This window comes from Cyprinus carpio, chromosome A4, assembly GCF_018340385.1.
Source record: "Cyprinus carpio isolate SPL01 chromosome A4, ASM1834038v1, whole genome shotgun sequence".
Classification (NCBI taxonomy): domain Eukaryota; kingdom Metazoa; phylum Chordata; class Actinopteri; order Cypriniformes; family Cyprinidae; genus Cyprinus; species Cyprinus carpio.
The window spans coordinates 15,795,922-15,815,881 of NC_056575.1; the positions used below are offsets into that span (position 1 = coordinate 15,795,922).

The window sequence follows — 19,960 nt, forward strand, 5'->3', positions numbered from 1 at the left end:
ATTCAGCCGAGAAAAGCTTTCAAATCCTGTTGAGTTTGAGAGCTCCTGTCGATTTGCACTTCAAGCAGTGTCTCAAACAGACTGATATGTTTATCTGGTCACATTGAGCAGGTTTCTGGCTTGGGTTTATGCAATGGTCTACTTTGAACTTTTTACATTTAAATTTTTGGCCGTTGTTCCACTTTAACAGACAGTAGAACAAAAAGTATAGTGGGATTGATGAGGGATGAGGCAGATCGGATTTAAACCTGCACCTCTTGCATGAACTTCACAGCTCGACATGTCTGTATGCCAGAAGTGTCCAATCCTCCTACTGGTGGCCAAATGTCCTGCAGAGTTTTGCTCCAACCTCCCCCAACACACTTACCTCAAAGTTTTTAGTAATCCTTAAGACCTTGATTAGTTGGTTCAGGTCTGTTTAATTAGGACTAGAGCTAAATTCTGCAGGATAGTGGTAATATAGGAGTAAGGTTGGACACCCCTTGTGTACGTCAACCACTAGGCCATGGCTATGACTACTGTATACTTAGATGTTTGGTTGAGTGTGGCTCATTTGTGCTGAGGTAAATTCGAATATGGCAAATCAAGATGTGTCGCACCAAGTTTAGCGTCAACACAGTCAAATGTCATTGGTTGAACCTGGTGAAAAGTATTTATATGCAATATTTAAATGTATAACACGTACATAACAACAGTCTGTTTGATTTCCACCATATGTAAAAGAGCAGCTTGGACGTTTAAAAAAAATATCTTCCTTTCTGTTCCACAAAAGAAATAAGCCAAAAAGGTTTGGAACGACACATGAGCAAATGGTTGAATAGTTTCTTTAATCCAGCACAGACACATTGCTGTATATAATCTGTATGTATAATAAAAAACTACTTTGTCCATCATGCCTGACCAGTTCCCATTCATTTCCTCAAATAAACCAGTTTGATTAAATGTCTAAACTAATCTGTTTTGGAAGAATATATTGCTTTAAAAAAAATGAGGTCCAGAAAATTCAATTGTTATGGTAATATGGGAATTTCTCGCTCTTTAATTGTGTGGTGGCAGCTGCTGCTGGTTTGGCTCGATGCGAACTTCATTCTCGCTGAGAGGCTGTCACAGATGTACCACTAAACTTAAACGAGAGCTTCCAGAACTCTTCATAATGGTAAACAAAAACACCACAGTCCTGCTCACCCTCTCCACAAGAGCCTACATTAATGAGGAAGCCACTCTCTGGTGTGCAAAACTGTTGTCGGGGGGGGAGGCTTTAGGAGATAAAGCCACTCATCCTACACACACTGTAAGCCATTTTGGATGCTAATACGTTCTTTTTCTTTCATCCTTAGAAGCTGCAATTAGGCGAGAGCGTGTGCTATAAATATTTCACTTCCCTTGAAGGCCTGGCAGCTTGATAAACAGACCACAATTAAGACCTGACAAGAACAGAGATGCACACTGGGAATGTAACGCACAAGACAGCGAAAAAACATTGAAAATGCAAAAAAGAAGAAAAGGAAAGTGAGCAAAGAGGAACTTTAATTTTTTGTTGCATCTAGCATAATGTCGGAGGCATAAAAACTGTCAAAGAGAGAACAACATGCACCTGTCTAACACCCGGAGTAAGCAGGAGCTCATTGGCAGATGTTTTAAAACACTAATCATATTCCAGAGTGCTAAAACAAGTCAGCGTGAAGATAGAATAACATATCATGTTGCTTCGATGAAGAAACCATCTTGAGTTGCTGAATTCTCTGCGGGTTTCTGGTGAATTTGACAGTATTCATGGCATAAACAAACTGTGATAAGTGGCCTATCTGGATAAGGGTACTTTCATTTTTCCTCTTCTTTGAGAACTGCTAAAGTGAAAATGTAAAAAGCTGAGAACATCTGAGGGTTGATGGGGCATATCATCATGATTTGGTCTCCCATAAGCCTCCCAGAGCTCAGGCAAAGAGATGTGATTTGATGATGAGACAAACTTCTCTTCCAAGAAACAACAACAAAAAAAAGGTTTGATGCACATCAGAACAGGCGTGGAAAGAATGGCTTTTATGTGATCAATCAAGTCTCAGTTCATCATCAAATTCTGACACACACACACACACACACACTTACAAACATTACAATGTGTCCAGGTGTGCTGCACATTGTATTAAGCCAAGAACTCTGCAGCATGTTGAATCTAAACTCTGAGGCAGTATAAGAATGTTTAGCTCAGCTGAACCTCTGCTGATCCTAGATCTGCTCAGGGTTGAGGTTCCAAACTGTTTTTTTTTTTTTTAATGCAATCCAGAGCTGGTTTGAATGGTTTAGTAGGGGTGATGGAAGTTTAGTTGCAGAGATACAATGGGGCTAACACAGATCTGAGTTCAGTAGCTCACCTGCCATTTGTTGAATACCACTGAACGCTCCTAGGTTACTGGAGGAGGTCGCTTGTTGGAGCAACTGTGACAAAAAGAGAGAGAAACAGACCATTAATGTGTAATCACTATTATGTATTGGCTTATGGTGATGGATATTTAAGGATAATGTTTGAAGGAGCTAGTGTTAGCTAAATATGAATGAAACATTGTGGTTTGTTTTTATGTTTCATGTTGTCTGGAGTGAGCAGTCTGTCAACAGTAAAGCAACACAAAAGCCTCTATCTGTTATTTCGAGTTTTTTAGCACCTGGTGTTCCTCAAGTATTAGTATTGGGCCCGCTCTAGTTTTGCATGAAACAAAATATTTCCGTGTAATAAATGAATTCATACCAACAAAATCACAGCCAATTAAAATATATTTGATTTCTAATACACAACATATGTGCTGTCTAATGTTAATAGAACTTCTTAGCGCAACAAAATGGCTTGTGGCATGGCACATTATTGCGATGCAGCTGGCTAGGACAAAAACTTTAATTTTAAAGAAGTTAACTTTAAAAACTTTAAAAGTTTAACACAAGTGAGGATGATTAAAATACTGTGTTAGAAAGGTTGTCAAGCTAAATCAATTAATATATTTTAGTCAAGGAATAACGGCAACTGTGGTCTCTTAAAACAATAATTTCCGATTAACATAAAACATAGTGCTGAGAGTGAAAACCATGTAAAAATATTCAGAGGAACAAAATCATAAAAGACTTCAGGACCACTTCAAGGTAATAGCCTCATACATCGGTGCCAGTGAAAACTGTCATGCTAAGAGTCACCCGTCAGTTCTGCTGGCAGTGTGTTGCTGTCCTGGGCAGTTTCTGCATATGAAAGGGAAGAGGAAAGCAGACTCTAAATGACTCTAGAGGATTAGGATGAGATTGAGTTAGACCCCTCAGACTGCTTAAAAGCTAAACGTAACCTCAAAATGACAGGGAAGTGTAAAAAGGCAGAAAAAGGAGAAGCGGAATGGTGGGAGAGATGGCCCTGTCCCAATGCTCTTGCATAGTCCTTTAAATCCTCACCCACTGTCCTTATGGAATAAATGCAAGTAAATGTCACCACCATGGTATATCCTCTTTATATTTAGGAGGATGAAGAAGGGCATGAGTGAAACAGGGAATTTATGCATTGTCCTCAACCCAATCCAATTACACAACACAACCCAAGCCTGATTCTGGAAGTAAAAATCTCTTTCATTTTCTCTACAGAGAAAAAGATGTTTAATAATATTGCATAAACCTTTTAAGACAGACCTACCATGATTGTTAAAGCCTAGTATACGTTCCTATATTAATTTTATATGTATTATTTATATAATTATAATTAAGTAAAAAAAAAAAAAAAAAGAAAAAAAAATTATTGTTACATTTTTATTTGATTAGGCCTACATTCTTTGCAATGCATCATGCCATGGGATGAAATGTTGAATTGTGGTGATTGATCTCAGCATTGGTTGGTTTGGGATCATGGCTTTTTGAGGCTTTTTAATATAGATTTTAAAAATGTCACTGAAGAAAACAAATGCGAAAAATACTTTTGAAACCAAGGCTGCTTAAAAACTGTCCCCTCTCTGTCTGCCTTCTTAAAAGTAATAAGAAAGCTGGAGCAATTGTAGCTCCTAATGCAGTGGTTCTCAGTCTTTTTGACTCTAAGGCCCCAATTGTCCACAACAATATTCAAAGGCCCCATGATTTTTCCTACTTGTGAGTTACTGGAAAATGATTAAAGATAAGGATTATTTAAAATATGTTTTCATCACAATTTCTACCCAATAAAATATTTTAGAGCTTGGCATAACCAGAAAATGTATACATATAATATATATATATATATATATATATATATATATATATATATATATATGGCAATAGACTTATAAGATTTTTATATTTATATGAATTTTCCAGGTTTATAAATCACACTTTTAAATTCACACTTTTTTCTAGACAGTGGGAATCCTGGTTATTTTAAGAAACAAATAACTGTTTTTGAGAGTATGAATTAAAATAAGAATATCTTGATTTTCATGTGTATTAGTTTATTTAAATGCTTGTTTGGTCTTATTTTAAATCATTTGAAGTCTTGAGGCCCCTTTGGACATTTGATGAGGCCCCCTGGTTAAGAACCAATGCCCTAACAGCTTCTAAATGGCAGCACCATCCTTCACAATTGAGTATGGGGACCGGTTTCGATCAAGGCATGATCGAAGTTCAACATATGAGAGATTTGGAAAGGGTTAAGACTGGCTCAGAGAGATCAAGAGAGGTGGGGGGGACGGGGCAAGTGGGCGGAGACAGTGACTGACTGCGGCGGCTGCGTTGGCTGTGCTGCTGGTTGGCATGGCTGCGTGGGTGTGTCCTCTTACTGCCAGATACTGTGGGGTTAGGCCAGTCAGGCCTGTCAGGCTGCCCCAGGCAGACGCGCTGTTCAACTGCTGCATCTGCTGCGCCAACTGCTGCTGCAGTCGCCGCTGTTCCTTATCCTTTTGCGTGTCGGCAAACTTCACCACCATGGGGGAGGAGCAGCCCTGTGTGGACAGATTGAAAGAGAGAGAAGGAAAGTGGAAAAGGAAAAGGGGTAAAAAGAAAAAGAGGGAACACTAAATATCTAGAAGAGCAATGATCATGTGCAGTGGTACTGCATAAACCCATAATGGCACACAAACACACACACAACCGCTGGAGCGACGGGAGTTCTTGGTGAAATGAGAGTTCTGTGCTGTGCTGCTGATTTTATTTCCCAGGAAAGCGATTTCCTGCTTTATAAAACTATTTCATCATCTGTCTGAGAGAGTGAGCCTACAGACCTGCTGCATTTCTGCTAATCTCTCGCGCTTTCTGTCTCTCTCCCCGACAACAGCAAACAAATCTAAACATCATGAGGCTGACCTGTGATGCCCGTTTAACTAAAGACCTGGGGGTCAGAATATAATGAGAGAAGGGTGTGTGTGCATAGCAAGTGATGTGTTAGTTCTTGAATGGGTTATTCAAGCAAAATTTAACATTTCCTCGTGAGCTGCTCACCATTATGTTCCTCGAAAACTGTTTTTTTTTCTTTTTTCACAAAGGCTGAGCAGAATGTTGCATACAAAAATCTCTAGTATTAAAAGTTCCAAAAGGTACTTTTTACTCCATTCATTCAAAAGGACTCTTTCTTTCTCTTTTTTTGCCTATTTTTATTTTGTAATTCAATTTATTGTCAGTAGTGGTTCTCATTAGATTCTAATTACTAAATTAGAACTAACACAATGCTATTGTTTTATTGAAATCTGCATAAAGACAATTAATTTTTTACAATTTAAATATATCGATTTTATTCTCAATCGTGATTCTAATCAGATTCCAATTACTATAATACAGTAATTTACTGTAATGAAATTTGCATAAATTGACAACATTACAACAACAAAAATACTTAATTTAAATATTTTTTTTTAGTACAATAATGCATTTTTTTCATTATGGTAATAAGAACTATGGTAAGGAATGTGCTTAATTAGCTCTTTTTTTTTCATGATTCACAACATAATTTTAATAGTTTGGGATAAAATCTGACCTGGGCATGAGATTCACTCAAGATGAACCATAGCAAAAATGTAGCAACAGTCCACACAAATAACTTGCTATATTCAAAGTCTTCTGAAGACTTTGCTTTGTGTGAGGAACAGACTGAAATTTAAATCATCACACAGGCCTTCTCTGACGCAAACACATAAGCTCACATTACAGAAAACAGACTTTGTGAATAGTGTTCAGTAAGAACATTCAGCAACACCATTACATATATTAATATCAAAGCTGTTCCTCAGGCAACAGCAGCTAACGCAGGGCAGCCATATGGAGCCACAAGAGGACGAAAGATTGAGACGAGTGCTTCAAGGCAATTATTCTACATCTCTGTCTCTTGTCTCTACCTTACAGGTGCTGATTCACTCTGATAAATCACTCTACCGCTTTTATTGTGCTCTCTCTGAACTGCAAACCACAGTCTGACAAAAAAAGATGAAAGATCACAGACCCTCTAGAACACGACGGTGTGTGTATGTGTGCGCGTGTGTGTGCGAAAGAGAACATTTGAGAGTTTCTTGGAGGTGGAGCGCCTCACATCCACCCGGAGCGTTCTACAGTCTTCCTTCCATTCAGAGAGCTGATTTTCTTATTTCTGCTCTCAGACAGAGGGGAGGTAAAAATAAAACTTGTAAGGGGTGGGAAAAAAATGAGATTTAACTCAAGCTGTCAATCGAGTGGTGCCATCGCCATGTGAACATCTCAAGAGACCTAAAAAATCTCATTACTCACTGGCTCTGTCTCAGTCTTTCTCTCCTACACACAAATACTCTCTACAGGCTTTGACTAATGTGAAACATAGTAGAATGAAGCTAAAATGTTAGTTTAAATTAACATTGTTAAAATCGGTAACATTTCAATATATATATATATATATATATATATATATATATATATATATATATATATATATAAATATATCCTTTTTTCATATTTTGTCATATTTTAGAGAGATATACAGTATATGACCTGGGCTGCTATGCACACACTCCCATAAAATATACAGGTGAAACAAGCGTGCATCTGTGGAGAGACACACATACACACACGCCACAAAAAAAAAAAAAAAAAAACAGTAACACAATCACAGAGATAAAAAGAGACAAACATATCAAACGAGATTAATGTCCAGGGAGACTATTGCAAACCAATGCTCTGAAAACAACCCTTTCAGACGAAACTAAAGCAGCAAGGCCACTCACAACTATATCTATGTACCCAGGCGCATGCATGACCACCCTCTGTCATATCTGTTTTCATTAAGTCATGACATTCAGAAAGGCCACAAATTCCTCGGTGAGAGGGGAGGGTGGAGAGATGACTGAAAACAAACAACAACCCAACACAATTTACTCACTCACTCTTTTCTAAACCAGGTAATTACTTTCCCTTTGCGGGGTAAAGATGTAGCTTACAGGCTGTGGGGGGTATCAATTATACATTGTCAGCTAGATGAAGGATGAATATATTTGTGAATTTAGCCACAAATTGATAATTGCAGGCCTTCTGAGGCTAGAGAAGACAGATTACATCCATTAGTGTCAGTGATTTCTGATTGGTTAAAAGGTGGTCTTCAAAACCGGGCGTTGGTGTTAAAAACTGGGAAATTCGCGGAGAGTGGTGACATGCGTGCACAGACCTAAAGTCACACACACAGTCAAATAGTTAGGGCCCTGTATTAGACAGCTGTCAGCACCCTCTGATTTGGTGTGTCAGAGCTTTGACATCTTGACAGGCACTGAGACGGACTGCTAAACTCTGAGAGCAGCACGCCGGCATTCTACAGGGCAATCACAATGCAAGGCCCGTCGGAGGGCTGTTATTAAAGCGTCTGTGACATCGTCACCGTGAGACCCATCTGCTAATGGCAGACTGGTTGCGCGGTGGGTGCGGGGGGTCCTTCTTAGTTTGACCCGTTTGGCCAGGGGTGGTTTTGGCAATGCCTGACAGTAATAACAGGGAACGAAGAGGCACTTAATATGGTGTTGAAAGTTCTATAGAAAAGTGAGTGACTGAGGGAAAATTCTGTTTAAAAAAAGTTTCATCTTGTTTCAACTTCATAGGGAAAATATTAGAATCTGTACAAGGTAGTAATACTGGCCGCCAATTCAAACAGAAATTAGAGAGAAGAAGATAGAGAGAGCAAGAGAGGCTCTGTTCTTAAATCGAGTGAGCTGCTTTACTGTCTACTTGCCTAGGAGCATCCTAAGTGAAATTAATGTTAGCATGTTGTTAAAGGGATAGTTCACCTTCAGTTGCTGGTCCCCATTGACTTTCATAGTGTTTTCTTTCTTTTCTTTTTTTTCTCCATACTATTAAAGTCAATGGGGACCAGCAACTGAAGTTGACCCTGTTGAAAAATCAGCACATGATCTTTAGGTAGGTTTTGAAGATGGGATGCTGGTTTGACCAGATTGGTCCTTAGCTGGTCATGTGCTGGTCCTCAGCTGGTGGTTTTGAAGATGGGATGCTGGTTTGACCAGATTGTTGTTTTGCTGGTGATGTGGTGGAGCTAAGGACCCAATTAAATCAGCTCAAACCAGGATCCCAGCTTCAAAACCTACCTAACCAGCATATGCTGTTTTTTTTTTCAACAGGGGAACTATCCCTTTAACAATAAGCTAACAACCATATTCTAATAAGCAAAACAAAGCAGAGAAAAAAAAATGATACCATGGTAAATGTGGACACATTAGCATTATACTAAGCAAACAACAATACTCTGATTACATTAGCAAAACTGCATTGTCCATGATCAATAGTGTATGACTAGCTCAGTTTCAAACTCAGCAGCTTTATATTGGATAATGCGACAAATTTGTGTGTGTTTAAGGTTTAACAAACTAGAATCTAATGTGAAAGCCAGACTCAACTCACAGTTGACTTATAAAGTTTTACATTAGCATGTTGCTAAGCTAACAGCACAACACTTTAATGAACAAAACAGAAAACACAAAAACTAGGTAAAATAGTTCATTTTAATTAGACAGAACTATTTTAGTACTGATTAGATTTAAGCTAACAAAAAGTAAGCAAAAAATTAAAATGGTTGCTTTTAATTAGAAATAACTATTTTTATTGATGTTATGTGATGAATTATATTTAGAAAAGAGATTTCTTACTGCATTGTATGCCATCTTGGAAGGATTTTTTTTTTCCACTGTGACACAATGCAATATGAAATTGTCTTGTCAAAGTGTACCTTACAATTTGGTCAGAAGAAAGTTATAAGGACGTTTTTTGGAACAACTTTTGCAGCAGGAGTGCACCCTTAAAACACAGCTCACTATGTTTTGGAACAGAGCAGAGAGAGTGTGAGAGAGAGAGAGAGAGAGAGAGAGAGAGAGAGAGAGAGAGAGAGAGAGAGAGTGAAGACAAGGGTACAGTACCTCCATGGTTTGAGACTGATGCATGGCTTTGATTGCATTCTGTGCCATAGCCCTGGTAGAAAACGTGACAAACGCACATCCTGCAGGAAGGAGGGGGGAACATGGGAGGGAGGAGAGGAGAGGAAGGAGGAGAGACGAGAGAGAAACAAAACAAGACAAAAGGGTTGGACAGGTTGTTATAAAGCCAAAAAACAAAGATTGTACAAAGAACACAGCAGACAACAGTGCTATACAGTTGCTAGAATAGAACAATCAACATTCAACATTCAGCTTCAGATAAACATTCAACATCTCAAAATACACACTCGACAAAATGTCAGCAATGGAACCAGTTCTTTAGTTTCATTTGGTGTGATGGCTTGGAAACTGTAGTATGGGGTTAGAGTGTGCAGCTAGTTTTATCACACACACACCTAAATTGTTTCTACCTGTAGGGTTACTGTGATACCAAAATTGCAATTGTTCATACCAATACCAGTAAAATTTCTTGATTCTCGATTTTAGTTTTGATACTACAACAAAAACTTGATATTTTAATACTAACTTTGTGCCAAAGTACCTGTACTATTGATATCCCCACCAACCCATTTTTATTAATATTTGGTCTTTTCATAAATATGTACAAACACACCCAATTTCTTTCTTTTTAAACAACTGTAATCAAGGCGAACAATTCCTGGAGGGGAGTGTGTGTTTCGGGAGAGCTTGCAATGGCATCTGGGACAAGAAGTCTTGGAACCGAAGCGGTGCAAGTGGGAGCCAGCAGAACAGGCCATATGGAGGCATGCTGGGGGAAAACGCAGCCCCGTTTGAAGAGCTCTACTCTACTGTGCCGTCCAGCACATTTATACATATGGAGGAGACACACAAGCGCATGCATGGGCAGTCTAGTTAATAGGTTAACTACTTCTCACACGTCTACATATGCGAATACGCTGAGATAGAAGGGAAAGAATGGAGGAGAGGAAAGAACAAAGACTTGGGAGTCCTGTCTTTTTCGTAAATGGTTCCTTTTAAATTTGGAAACTCTATTTTACAAAGTAATCTGTGTCCAAGTGTTGTTGGCCAGAATAACATGGACATGATGTGCAATTTCATATTACTTTCTCTCTTTTCCTACTGCAACATTCCCATGCTGCCACAAAGAGTGATGGGAAATGTATTTTTTCACACAAACCTGTCAGCTCATAAATTGGCTAAACAAGTTGTACTTTCTGGAAAGCTTTAGTGCTATTCGTCATCCACAGTACATAATTTGCATACAAAATACATAAGAGTCACATGATATACATATAAATACCACCACATTTCCACTTTGATTCTTTAAGAAAATCTTTACTTTCCCATTAGAAATGAGGACATAGTGGTTCCTCATCTCATAGGCGGTCAATGACATCCAATGACATTCACTCACCCCCAAAAAAAAAACAATAAAAATGTAATATTAATCCAATTGCACACATAGACAATTCTTAGAGTTGGCTTTGTATGTTCCCAGAAAAAAGTTGTTTTTTTATTATTATTATTATTTTTTTTTTTTTTTTTACATTTTATATGTCATGTGTCACATGATATAACATTGTGTAACCAAGTAAAAATATATTTTTTTCCTACACTGCAGACATCTTAATCAAGTTTTATATATGATGATATAAGTTTTTTAAATCGCGATGAGTTTGGTTTTTTTTCGCGATAAACACCATTTTTTTTTTTTTTTTTAAATGTAGTTTCCGCAAAAATCATTATTGTGTCTGGTTGGAATTGAAAAGTCCATTTTTAATTTTATGCAAAATGCAATATCCATGGAGTTATTCTGTCATGTTTTCTCCCTTTTTTTCCAAACCGCGACAAGCGCCAGTCTGCTATCTTTGCAGAATGCGATATATCCGCTCAACCAAACAATGCGCACCATTCCACTCACTCTAGACAGTAATGGCGGCACTCTGAATACACCCGGCATCCTAGTTTTCCTCATCTATTTTGTACTTTGTGTTCAACAAACAAGGGCTGCATGATAAATAGCATGTGACTGTCATGCGCATCTCGTCAGTAAAGCTGGTTCTGTGATAAATCTCCACTGCGTGCTTTCAAATGGAGTGACATTTAATACACAGAGCCGTACATCACTGACAAGTTATGCAATATCCCGTTCATAATCGTAGATGAGTCGCATTTGATTATGAACGTGATATTGCGTAGCTTGTCAGTGTAAGTGTTTTTATTAATGCCATTAATGTTTTTGTTAATACGGCGTATAGCACTAGTCAACTAAATGAATGTAACATGGCAAAGATGAATGCACTTTTGGCAGCTAGTTGAATGTAAGTGAAATATCATTTTGGAATTTCTGTGGTTTAATGTGATGTTGTTCATGTACTGTATGTTGATCAGCTTACTATGTTGTGTATTTTCAACAGTTTCAATTTGAAATATAACTTTTATATTGATTCAATGGAAAAAAACAATCAAACAAAAAACGTGTCATGGATTTATTGCATTTTGGGAAAAGAATTATAATAACATTTTATAATAAATCTTTGAAAATCAAAATCTGGACTTGATTTTTTAATGTTATTATAACTTAAAGATGCTATGTGAAAGTTTGAAACAGAAAACAGTGGTTTTCATCTTGCCACTTTCTTGGTAAAAAAAAAAAAAAAAAAAAAAAAACAAAAAAAATATATATATATATATATATATATATATATATATATATATATATATATATATATATATATATATATAAAAACATTTTTACTCAAATTGATCAAAATGGATTTATTGCATTTGGAACCAAACTCTCATCATATATATATATATATATATATATATATATATATATATATTATATATATATTATTAAGGTAAACAGTATTTCTTTTACAAATATCATGATTTATTAATTCACAAATATTATTTTTGTTTTTGGGGAGTTGCCCCACATGACATTTCACAATTTGAACTAACCATGTTCAGTCATAAATCATTTTTTTTTTTTTTATTATTTCATTATTACTTTATATTTTAATATTGTCTTGATATGGCATATTTAAAAAAAAATACTTTTAATATAATTAATAAATAAATAAATAAAATTAAAAAGTAGCTCTTCCCAACCCCCTACCCAAAAAATACCAAAAGTAATTTTACATTCAGAAATCAAAAGATGCTCCACATAGAAGAAATGTATTCACTGCATGTTTTAAATGCATTTTAATGTATTTTAATTCAAATTAAATTATAGGACAAAAAAGGAGCATCATGTCATTTTACATTTTACGGCAATAATTTTGCACTGCAATGTGGTGTTACGACCACACGGTTGCGCTGTATATCTGCTGGCACAGTCTACCTGCTCCAGCGAACATACCTTTATTCTCTTCTTCTCATTAGCATCTCTCTGTTCACTATCACTCTGATACAACCTCTTTCTGTCTTCAGAGTGGGTAAATCTAGCCCCGGTGAACTGGAGCATCGCCACAAGTGAAAGCGGAATGAAAGCCTGTTTATTTTTAGAGTTGTTTAATTAGCCTCATCATTAAAGCAGTTTTGGACACTCTAAGGGTGATATTTGAGGGCACTGGCAGGGTGCGAAACCCTAGAGAAACAGTCTTGTAGAGGAGAAACGCGGAAAAAAAACTCTTTCATCTCTTAAAGTCCTCGTTTTTTCTGACCTGTGACTACAGAGTTCATTCACGGTTCAAACAAACTATGATCTGTTGAGATAAGAAGCTGTTAACGATGAGACCGAATGAAAGAATTTCCAAGAAAAGCGATTGATTATTCTTTTCACACAGCCCTCTGGAATACTTGATGGTGATTGGTTAATCGCAGGGTCAATTTCTTTTGGCATAATGAGCGCAAAATGGCATTATTGTTCTAGTCAACTGATTTCCTCTGCTAATTTTTTTTTTTTATTTTATTTTTTTTTTTTTACATATTAAAATTATTTCAGGTCAAATCAATGTTTCTTTAGTTAATTCACCGTTGGGTGTTTTTCTTATAATAATGAGCAACTGACTGTGCATTTTCCCTCAAATGTGTCAAAAATAACGCAATTAACTGTCCGTGTCATCAAAAGAGAATGAACTAGGGAGACGTGTGATATCGAGGGAGAGAGAGAGCAAAAGATGAGAGTTTTTCGAAGAAAGTGGGGTAGCTCCCAGGGCACTGTGCTCACAAGTGGCCTGATCTATATTTTATTAATAGTGAAGTTCAATGATGATTGATAGACCGCTTTAATAGCGGCACAAGAACGCTTTTAAAGTTGTCCTAGTCCATGGGATTTACCGTAAACCTCCTTTAAGTACACATTTGCTCATCTATTTATTCATCCAATCCTTTTTTTATGGGAGGGGGTGCTAGTTTCTCTCATAGAAGCATTTTAAATATATCTCCAACCACGAGCTCAGGGAATAAAGTTAATCTCCTGTGGAATTAAAATATTCATGAGGACAGGAGAAAAGACGGACTGCTGAGGAGTAACGCGAATGAGCAGAGGATGGAGGGACAACTAGAGGAGTGGATGAGGATGTGATAAAAGATGGCTGTATGCACATGTCTGTAACAAACCTATGTAAAAAAAAAAGAGGTGATGTTTTAGTTTTTAAATTGGAATGGTGGTTGGATGGTGTAGTGTAAATGAGTCAAAGACTTAAGTCTTTGTAAGTGCAATTAAATCACTTTTTTTTTATTTAAGGTAAGGTACAAGTTAAAAATACGGTCAATATTAATCCACAATGGATCTTCACTTGAATATCCCTTTAATGAAGTATAAAAACACAAGCATATTAATCTATCAAACACGTGCTCCATATAAAGAGTTGGATTCTACACTTTTGTTGCAAGTCCACATATAAAATTAGTTTCTTGCACCAAAACCCCTCATAAAATAGTTTTTATAAGCATTTTCCACACTCTTTTTTAACAGGCTGATTGTGCTACTGTACCTTTAAGACCTCTGTATTTAAATAAGCCCTGTGATGACTGGCTAAATGTCAAACTGCTGTAGTTCCAACCCGATCTCACAGAATAATGTAACTATTTTATGAAGTGTCGCTTTTGTATGAATTCAAATGATGCGAAATGTACAAAAGAAACACATGATTTTTAGGAAAAAATAAATAAAATCACCCCTAAACATAAATATCACTCCGATAATGATAAATGAGATTGTACGAAGTCATACGAATTAGCCGCCGATTCACCAAAATGTACAATAGTTACAAACTGCCAAGAGATTTTATTGATAGCTCACTCTGTTGTTCATAAGGTCAGCGCAAGCTGCTTAATAATTAATGAGGGTTGATGGGCGGTCATATGTTAATGAGCTTATGGTTATGATGTCACAGTTGTGACATCTAGTCTGTTCACATAAAAAGTGAAATTCTGTCTGACGTGAAACAATTACTGTCAATCAGGATTTATTTTATTTATTTATTTTTTTTTTTTTTTTTACTATTTAGTTACATGGAAAGGTTTATTGGACCAATGAGGTTTTAATGTGGGCGTGGCTACCCAGTGTAATGCTTCATTGCCTCATACCTTATTAGCTCACAGTTTCACCTTTATGATGAAAACATCAAACTTATTTCAAAAGCGCGAGAAAAAATGCTGTTTTCCATCATATGTTCCCTTAAAAATGTAAAAACGAATACAGTATGTGCATGTGTCTCACCTCGGCTGAGTCCGTCTGGTCCCCTCAAGATACGGCACTCCTCGATCTGTCCCAAAGGAGAGAACATGACCCGGATGTCATTCTCGTTGCATTTCTTCGACACCATGCCTATGAACAGCTTTCTGTCCTCCACCGCTGAGAGAAAAGAAGGGCGGAGAAAGCAAATGTGACCAACGTGTGGTAAAAAAGACGTTACGACTGCATGAGCTCAATGTCTCATTAGCACATCAAGCCTAGACACACACAACCACAAATTTCTCGCCTGGTTCTCTTTGATCTTTTCTTTCAATGACCCGAGTGCTCTCTTTTGCTCGTAAGCTGCCTTCTAGTCCTACTGGGAAGATCCTATTTATGAGCTCAGAGGCCATGATTATGATGTAATGTGCATTTATGTTTGAAATAAAATGGATGCGTTGGACAAATTTATTTTTATTTCTTTCTTTTTCAGTTCGCCATAAAGACAGGAAGCTCTATTAGCGCTATTGCACCAAAATGAAGAGGAAAAAGTGCATTAGCTGTGTAATTCTAATTCCTGTGCTGCCATAGAGAATGATGGGAAATGTAGTTTTGACGCTCCCCTCATCGGCTAAATGAGTAGTGTTTTCTGGCAAGCTGTATTGCTATTTTTCATCAATAATAGATAAAATGTGTATATTGAACATATGGAATATGCAAATTTGATTTTGCATTCAGCTTACTGTAAGACTATAAAACACTCAGTTCAATTTAACATTACAATATAATCGTGCAAATATGTAAAAAAAAATAATAATTTGCAACTTCATATAAATTACTTCAAATACATAAATGAATACTTGCAATCTTATAATATGACTTTGTGTATTAACCATAGAGTAATCATGCATCATTTTACAAAATTCAAAGACTTTTAAACTAGTAAATAATTACAAATACAATAAAATAAAACTTCATAGCCACAAACTGTGATTTTTAATCTAACAGAGTTAATGTATTACTTATTTTTAACATTACATCACAGTTGTGACCACAATTACATTTTTAGACATAGAAATGAGTTCCCATACAGTAAATAACATTCCTACAACTTGAGATAATGTGCAAACCTTCAGATGTTTCTAATTAGAATTGATCGGCATAACAAGAAGATGTCGTGACAGTTTGCAGTTAGAGAGAGAGAGAGAGAGAGAGAGAGAGAGAGAGAGAGAGAGAGAGGCAACTGTAATCCAATTTTTTTTAATGAAGAATGTGTCAGCTCTTACCGCTGGGCGGCCGATAAGCAAGCCGCTGCACTCTGGGAAATCGATAGCTCACTTGTTTATTTTGCTGTTTGAATTGTTTGTGCATTTAACAGCGACAGGATGAGCCAGCGATAAGTGCTGTTTCAAAGGCTTCGCCTTTACGCACACACAGTGTCATATCAGAAGATTAACTGCACACACACACACACACACACAGCAGCAGGGTTCTCAGTTTGATGGGTTACAGTGTTCACTAATAAGCAGAATCAATGCATTACAGCTAAGCTTACAGTGAACATCTGATGTAATATCCTCTACGTGAGACGTTTTATGGAGGGTCACATCTATAACATCACTGTCACTCAGAGAGATAGACAGAGACGGATCCTTTTACACAGATAAGCAGCAGAGCCCGATCTGACTCTGAAGAAAATACATGAAATGCTATTCACACACCCTTTTATTTCCATAATAAGACATTTTAGAGGCAGAGCAAGTTATTACATTTTGATGAAATATTACAACAAATATTTTTCTTTGGAATAACATGCAGCAAATCAAATACAATAAGACCGATAACTAGTATTAAGAAAGTTATTATCCACAGACTTACAAAAATCAATGGATATTATTATTATTATTATTTTTTTTTTTTTTTGCAAATAATTCTGTTACAGAGTAATTTGGAAATTAATCATCCAGACCAATTTGTGAACCAGTTTGACACTGAAATTGGTTTCACAGTGTCGACTCAAAAGAACAATCAACATTAATATGGTTTGCAATCAAGTTTTACTCTACACAGTAGCGAATTTCTATCTGATTAAATATTTTAGCTTGTGTGTTAAACACAGACCACCTTTGATGTAATATATATATTTTTTTCATTTTATTTACAAACACGTTTTAAATGATTTTTTATTTTCAAATCTGAGGGTCAGTATGATTTTTTTTTTTTTTTTTTGAAATTAATACTTGTATTCAGTGAGCATGCATTAAATTGCTTAAAAATTGCAGATGATTTCACATAAATAAATAAATAAATGCTGCACTTTTGAACTTTCTTTTTATAAAAAAAATTGTGGGGGGGGGGGGTGTAGCATGATTTCCACACACTGGCAATAATTGAAATTAAATCAGCATATTAGAATGATTTCTAAAGTATCATGATGTGACACTGAAGACTGGATTTGAAAATATATTAAAATAAAAGATAATATTTTAAATTGTAACAATGTTTCGCAATATTGCTGTTCTCACTGTATTTCTGATCAAATAAATACAGCCTTGAAAAAAAAAAATCTTACTGACCCCAAACTTTTGAACGGTGGCAAAGCAAACTTTATACTACATTAAGACTATATTATGGCATGTTTTATTTTTATTTATTTTATTTAATTTTTTTTATGGGCAGGTTATAGTAGTAAAGGTGTCATCAATCTGCTCTCAAGCCTCGGGAAATGCGGGCCCCTGGCCAAGCAGCAGCTCCTTTACACTGGACTTCCTAAGCACATCAATAAAATCTTTTTGTGAGCGATATGGCTTATGTGAGTGTGTGTATATGTGTTTAGGTCACTGCCAGGGCAGACACTTAAACTATTCTTGACCCCCGGCTCTCCTGGGTTTCAATAATTCATCCATCTCCCAGTCCCTCACACAAACACAGTGACAAACCCCCAGAACAAACGTACAGTCGGACGACCTAAAAAAAAAAAAAAAAGAGACGCTTACAAACACTCACCATTTGATTTCTCACTGTCTGCAGGCTTCATCTGTATGGGATGGTGCATCTGAAACACAGGACACACACGAGGCACATTTACTACAACACACTCATTAACGCTCACACCAGCACATAATCAACCTTGTCTCACTGCCGCACTGATGTTCTACATTATCGCTGTAATCTTGTTAATGTGTCGTCATTTTTTCCGCTGACTCTATTCTTCATCTCGATAGATGCTACTGGAATGAAGATGTACGCGTGTCGGGGGTTTGATGAAGGTGATTTGTCAGCACTTTGCCGATGAAGTGTTTATTGTGTTCCATCTTTCTTTCACGCGCTCTTGTTCTTGTTCTCTTAATCTCTAGCCGACGATTTTTTTGAATAATTTGCTGTACGCATTATGCCATTTAGTCTGCACTGTTCTTCAATTGTCAGTCTATGTACAATAATTTGCTCAAACCTGGCAGGGGGGGGGGGGGGGGGGGGGGGGTTCATTGTGTAATACTGAATTTTCAGCAATGTGTTTTTAAGGTGTTGTGTCATGTAGGATTTTTGACAATTTCCCCTACTTTTTGACAATATGCAATACAATATAACCATTTTTATGCATTTGGTCTAAAATGTCCCACAGCAAGGTTATTTCTTTTCTCTATTATGACCAAAAACAAAAACAACAACAACTATATATCACATATGCACACACATACACACATTATAAAATCAGTATTAATATAGTACATAATATAATATTGTGTATAAAAGACTGTGTATAAAAGAACAGAAATTATATTTTGACCTAATAAGGTATTACTGTCACCATAATTAGGTATTTGTTCCTAAAAAAAATAAAATAAAAAATAAATAAATAAATGTTGACCAAACAAATGGTGAAACAAATATTTCATATAAACATTAAAGGGATACTCCTCCCTCTCTCCATATCACCGTATGCTGAGTATGCTCTTCTGTATCATCCGCACCACAAGGATGTGCTGTTTTCTTTCAAATCAAAGCTTAATACACGTAGAAACAGTGCATCCTTGTGGCACGGCTGATACAGAAGGGCATATGCAGCATACAGTGATATGGAGAGACACAGAGGAGACTGTTGACAAAGGAATTGTTGAATAAAGTCTTAATTTTTGTTTTTTTCTTTACTTACAAAAAGTGTTCCCTTCACTTCATATAACCCAGATTGTACGTCTGATGGCAGACGGAGTATTCTGACGACAACTTTCATACATTTTATGGATCTTGACACTGTTATTTACTTGGCAGTCTATGGGACAGTCACAGGCCTCCCGGTTTTCATCCTAAATATCTTAAATTGTGTTCTGAAGACGAACTGAGGTTTTACGGGTTTGGAACGACATGGGGGTAAGTGATTAATGACAACATTTTCATTTTGGGGTGGAGCATCCCTTTAATAACATATCAAATTTTAAAACCTATTTGTTGCAATGAACATTTTGATTAGAACTGATTTGTGTGAATAAATCCATCTTCCCCATTCATTTTTTTTGTATTAAGATTTAAAATCATAGATGCTATTCAAAATCTTTATCTTAGTGCTCAAAAACTCAAAAGTTGCGACACAAGGATGTGTGAACCTAGTTTATTAGCACACTTTTAGAAAACTTAATAGCTAAATTAACTGCATTAAAACCATTGTGAAATTCACATTCAAAACATCAGTCTTGAAACCCCTGCTTTCTGTTTAATTCTGCTGCACTTACGGTCTTTGAAAGCAAGAACATGTTCTGTGTGAACATCTGCTAAGCCTACACCCTTTTGATTGCTCATTTATTTTCTCTTTTTCTTTCTCAAAACCTCTCCTCCTCTTGTAACACCTTCAGCTTCATGGTCAACTCCACAAGTTTGAGTCCAGCTTTGATATACTGCCAGAGACCAGATCTGTCCAACCCACACACACATACAGCTCCGTGTGTATGGCATCTGTCTCCCAATATTCATGTTG

The 19,960-nt window shown here is 36.5% G+C and overlaps 1 protein-coding gene across 1 annotated transcript in view; it reads right to left on the reverse strand.

Annotated features, from left to right (window-relative positions):
- Positions 1-19,960, reverse strand: part of LOC109065737 (CUGBP Elav-like family member 2) — a 132,758-nt gene that overhangs the window by 10,668 nt on the left and 102,130 nt on the right. Inside the window, exons 5-9 of the mRNA XM_042742984.1 lie at positions 17,998-18,046; positions 15,037-15,171; positions 9,360-9,439; positions 4,770-4,931; positions 2,373-2,436 (exon numbers count right to left, since the gene is read on the reverse strand). Coding sequence (XP_042598918.1) covers positions 2,373-2,436; positions 4,770-4,931; positions 9,360-9,439; positions 15,037-15,171; positions 17,998-18,046 — 490 coding nt within the window. The remainder of the gene's footprint in view (positions 1-2,372; positions 2,437-4,769; positions 4,932-9,359; positions 9,440-15,036; positions 15,172-17,997; positions 18,047-19,960) is intronic.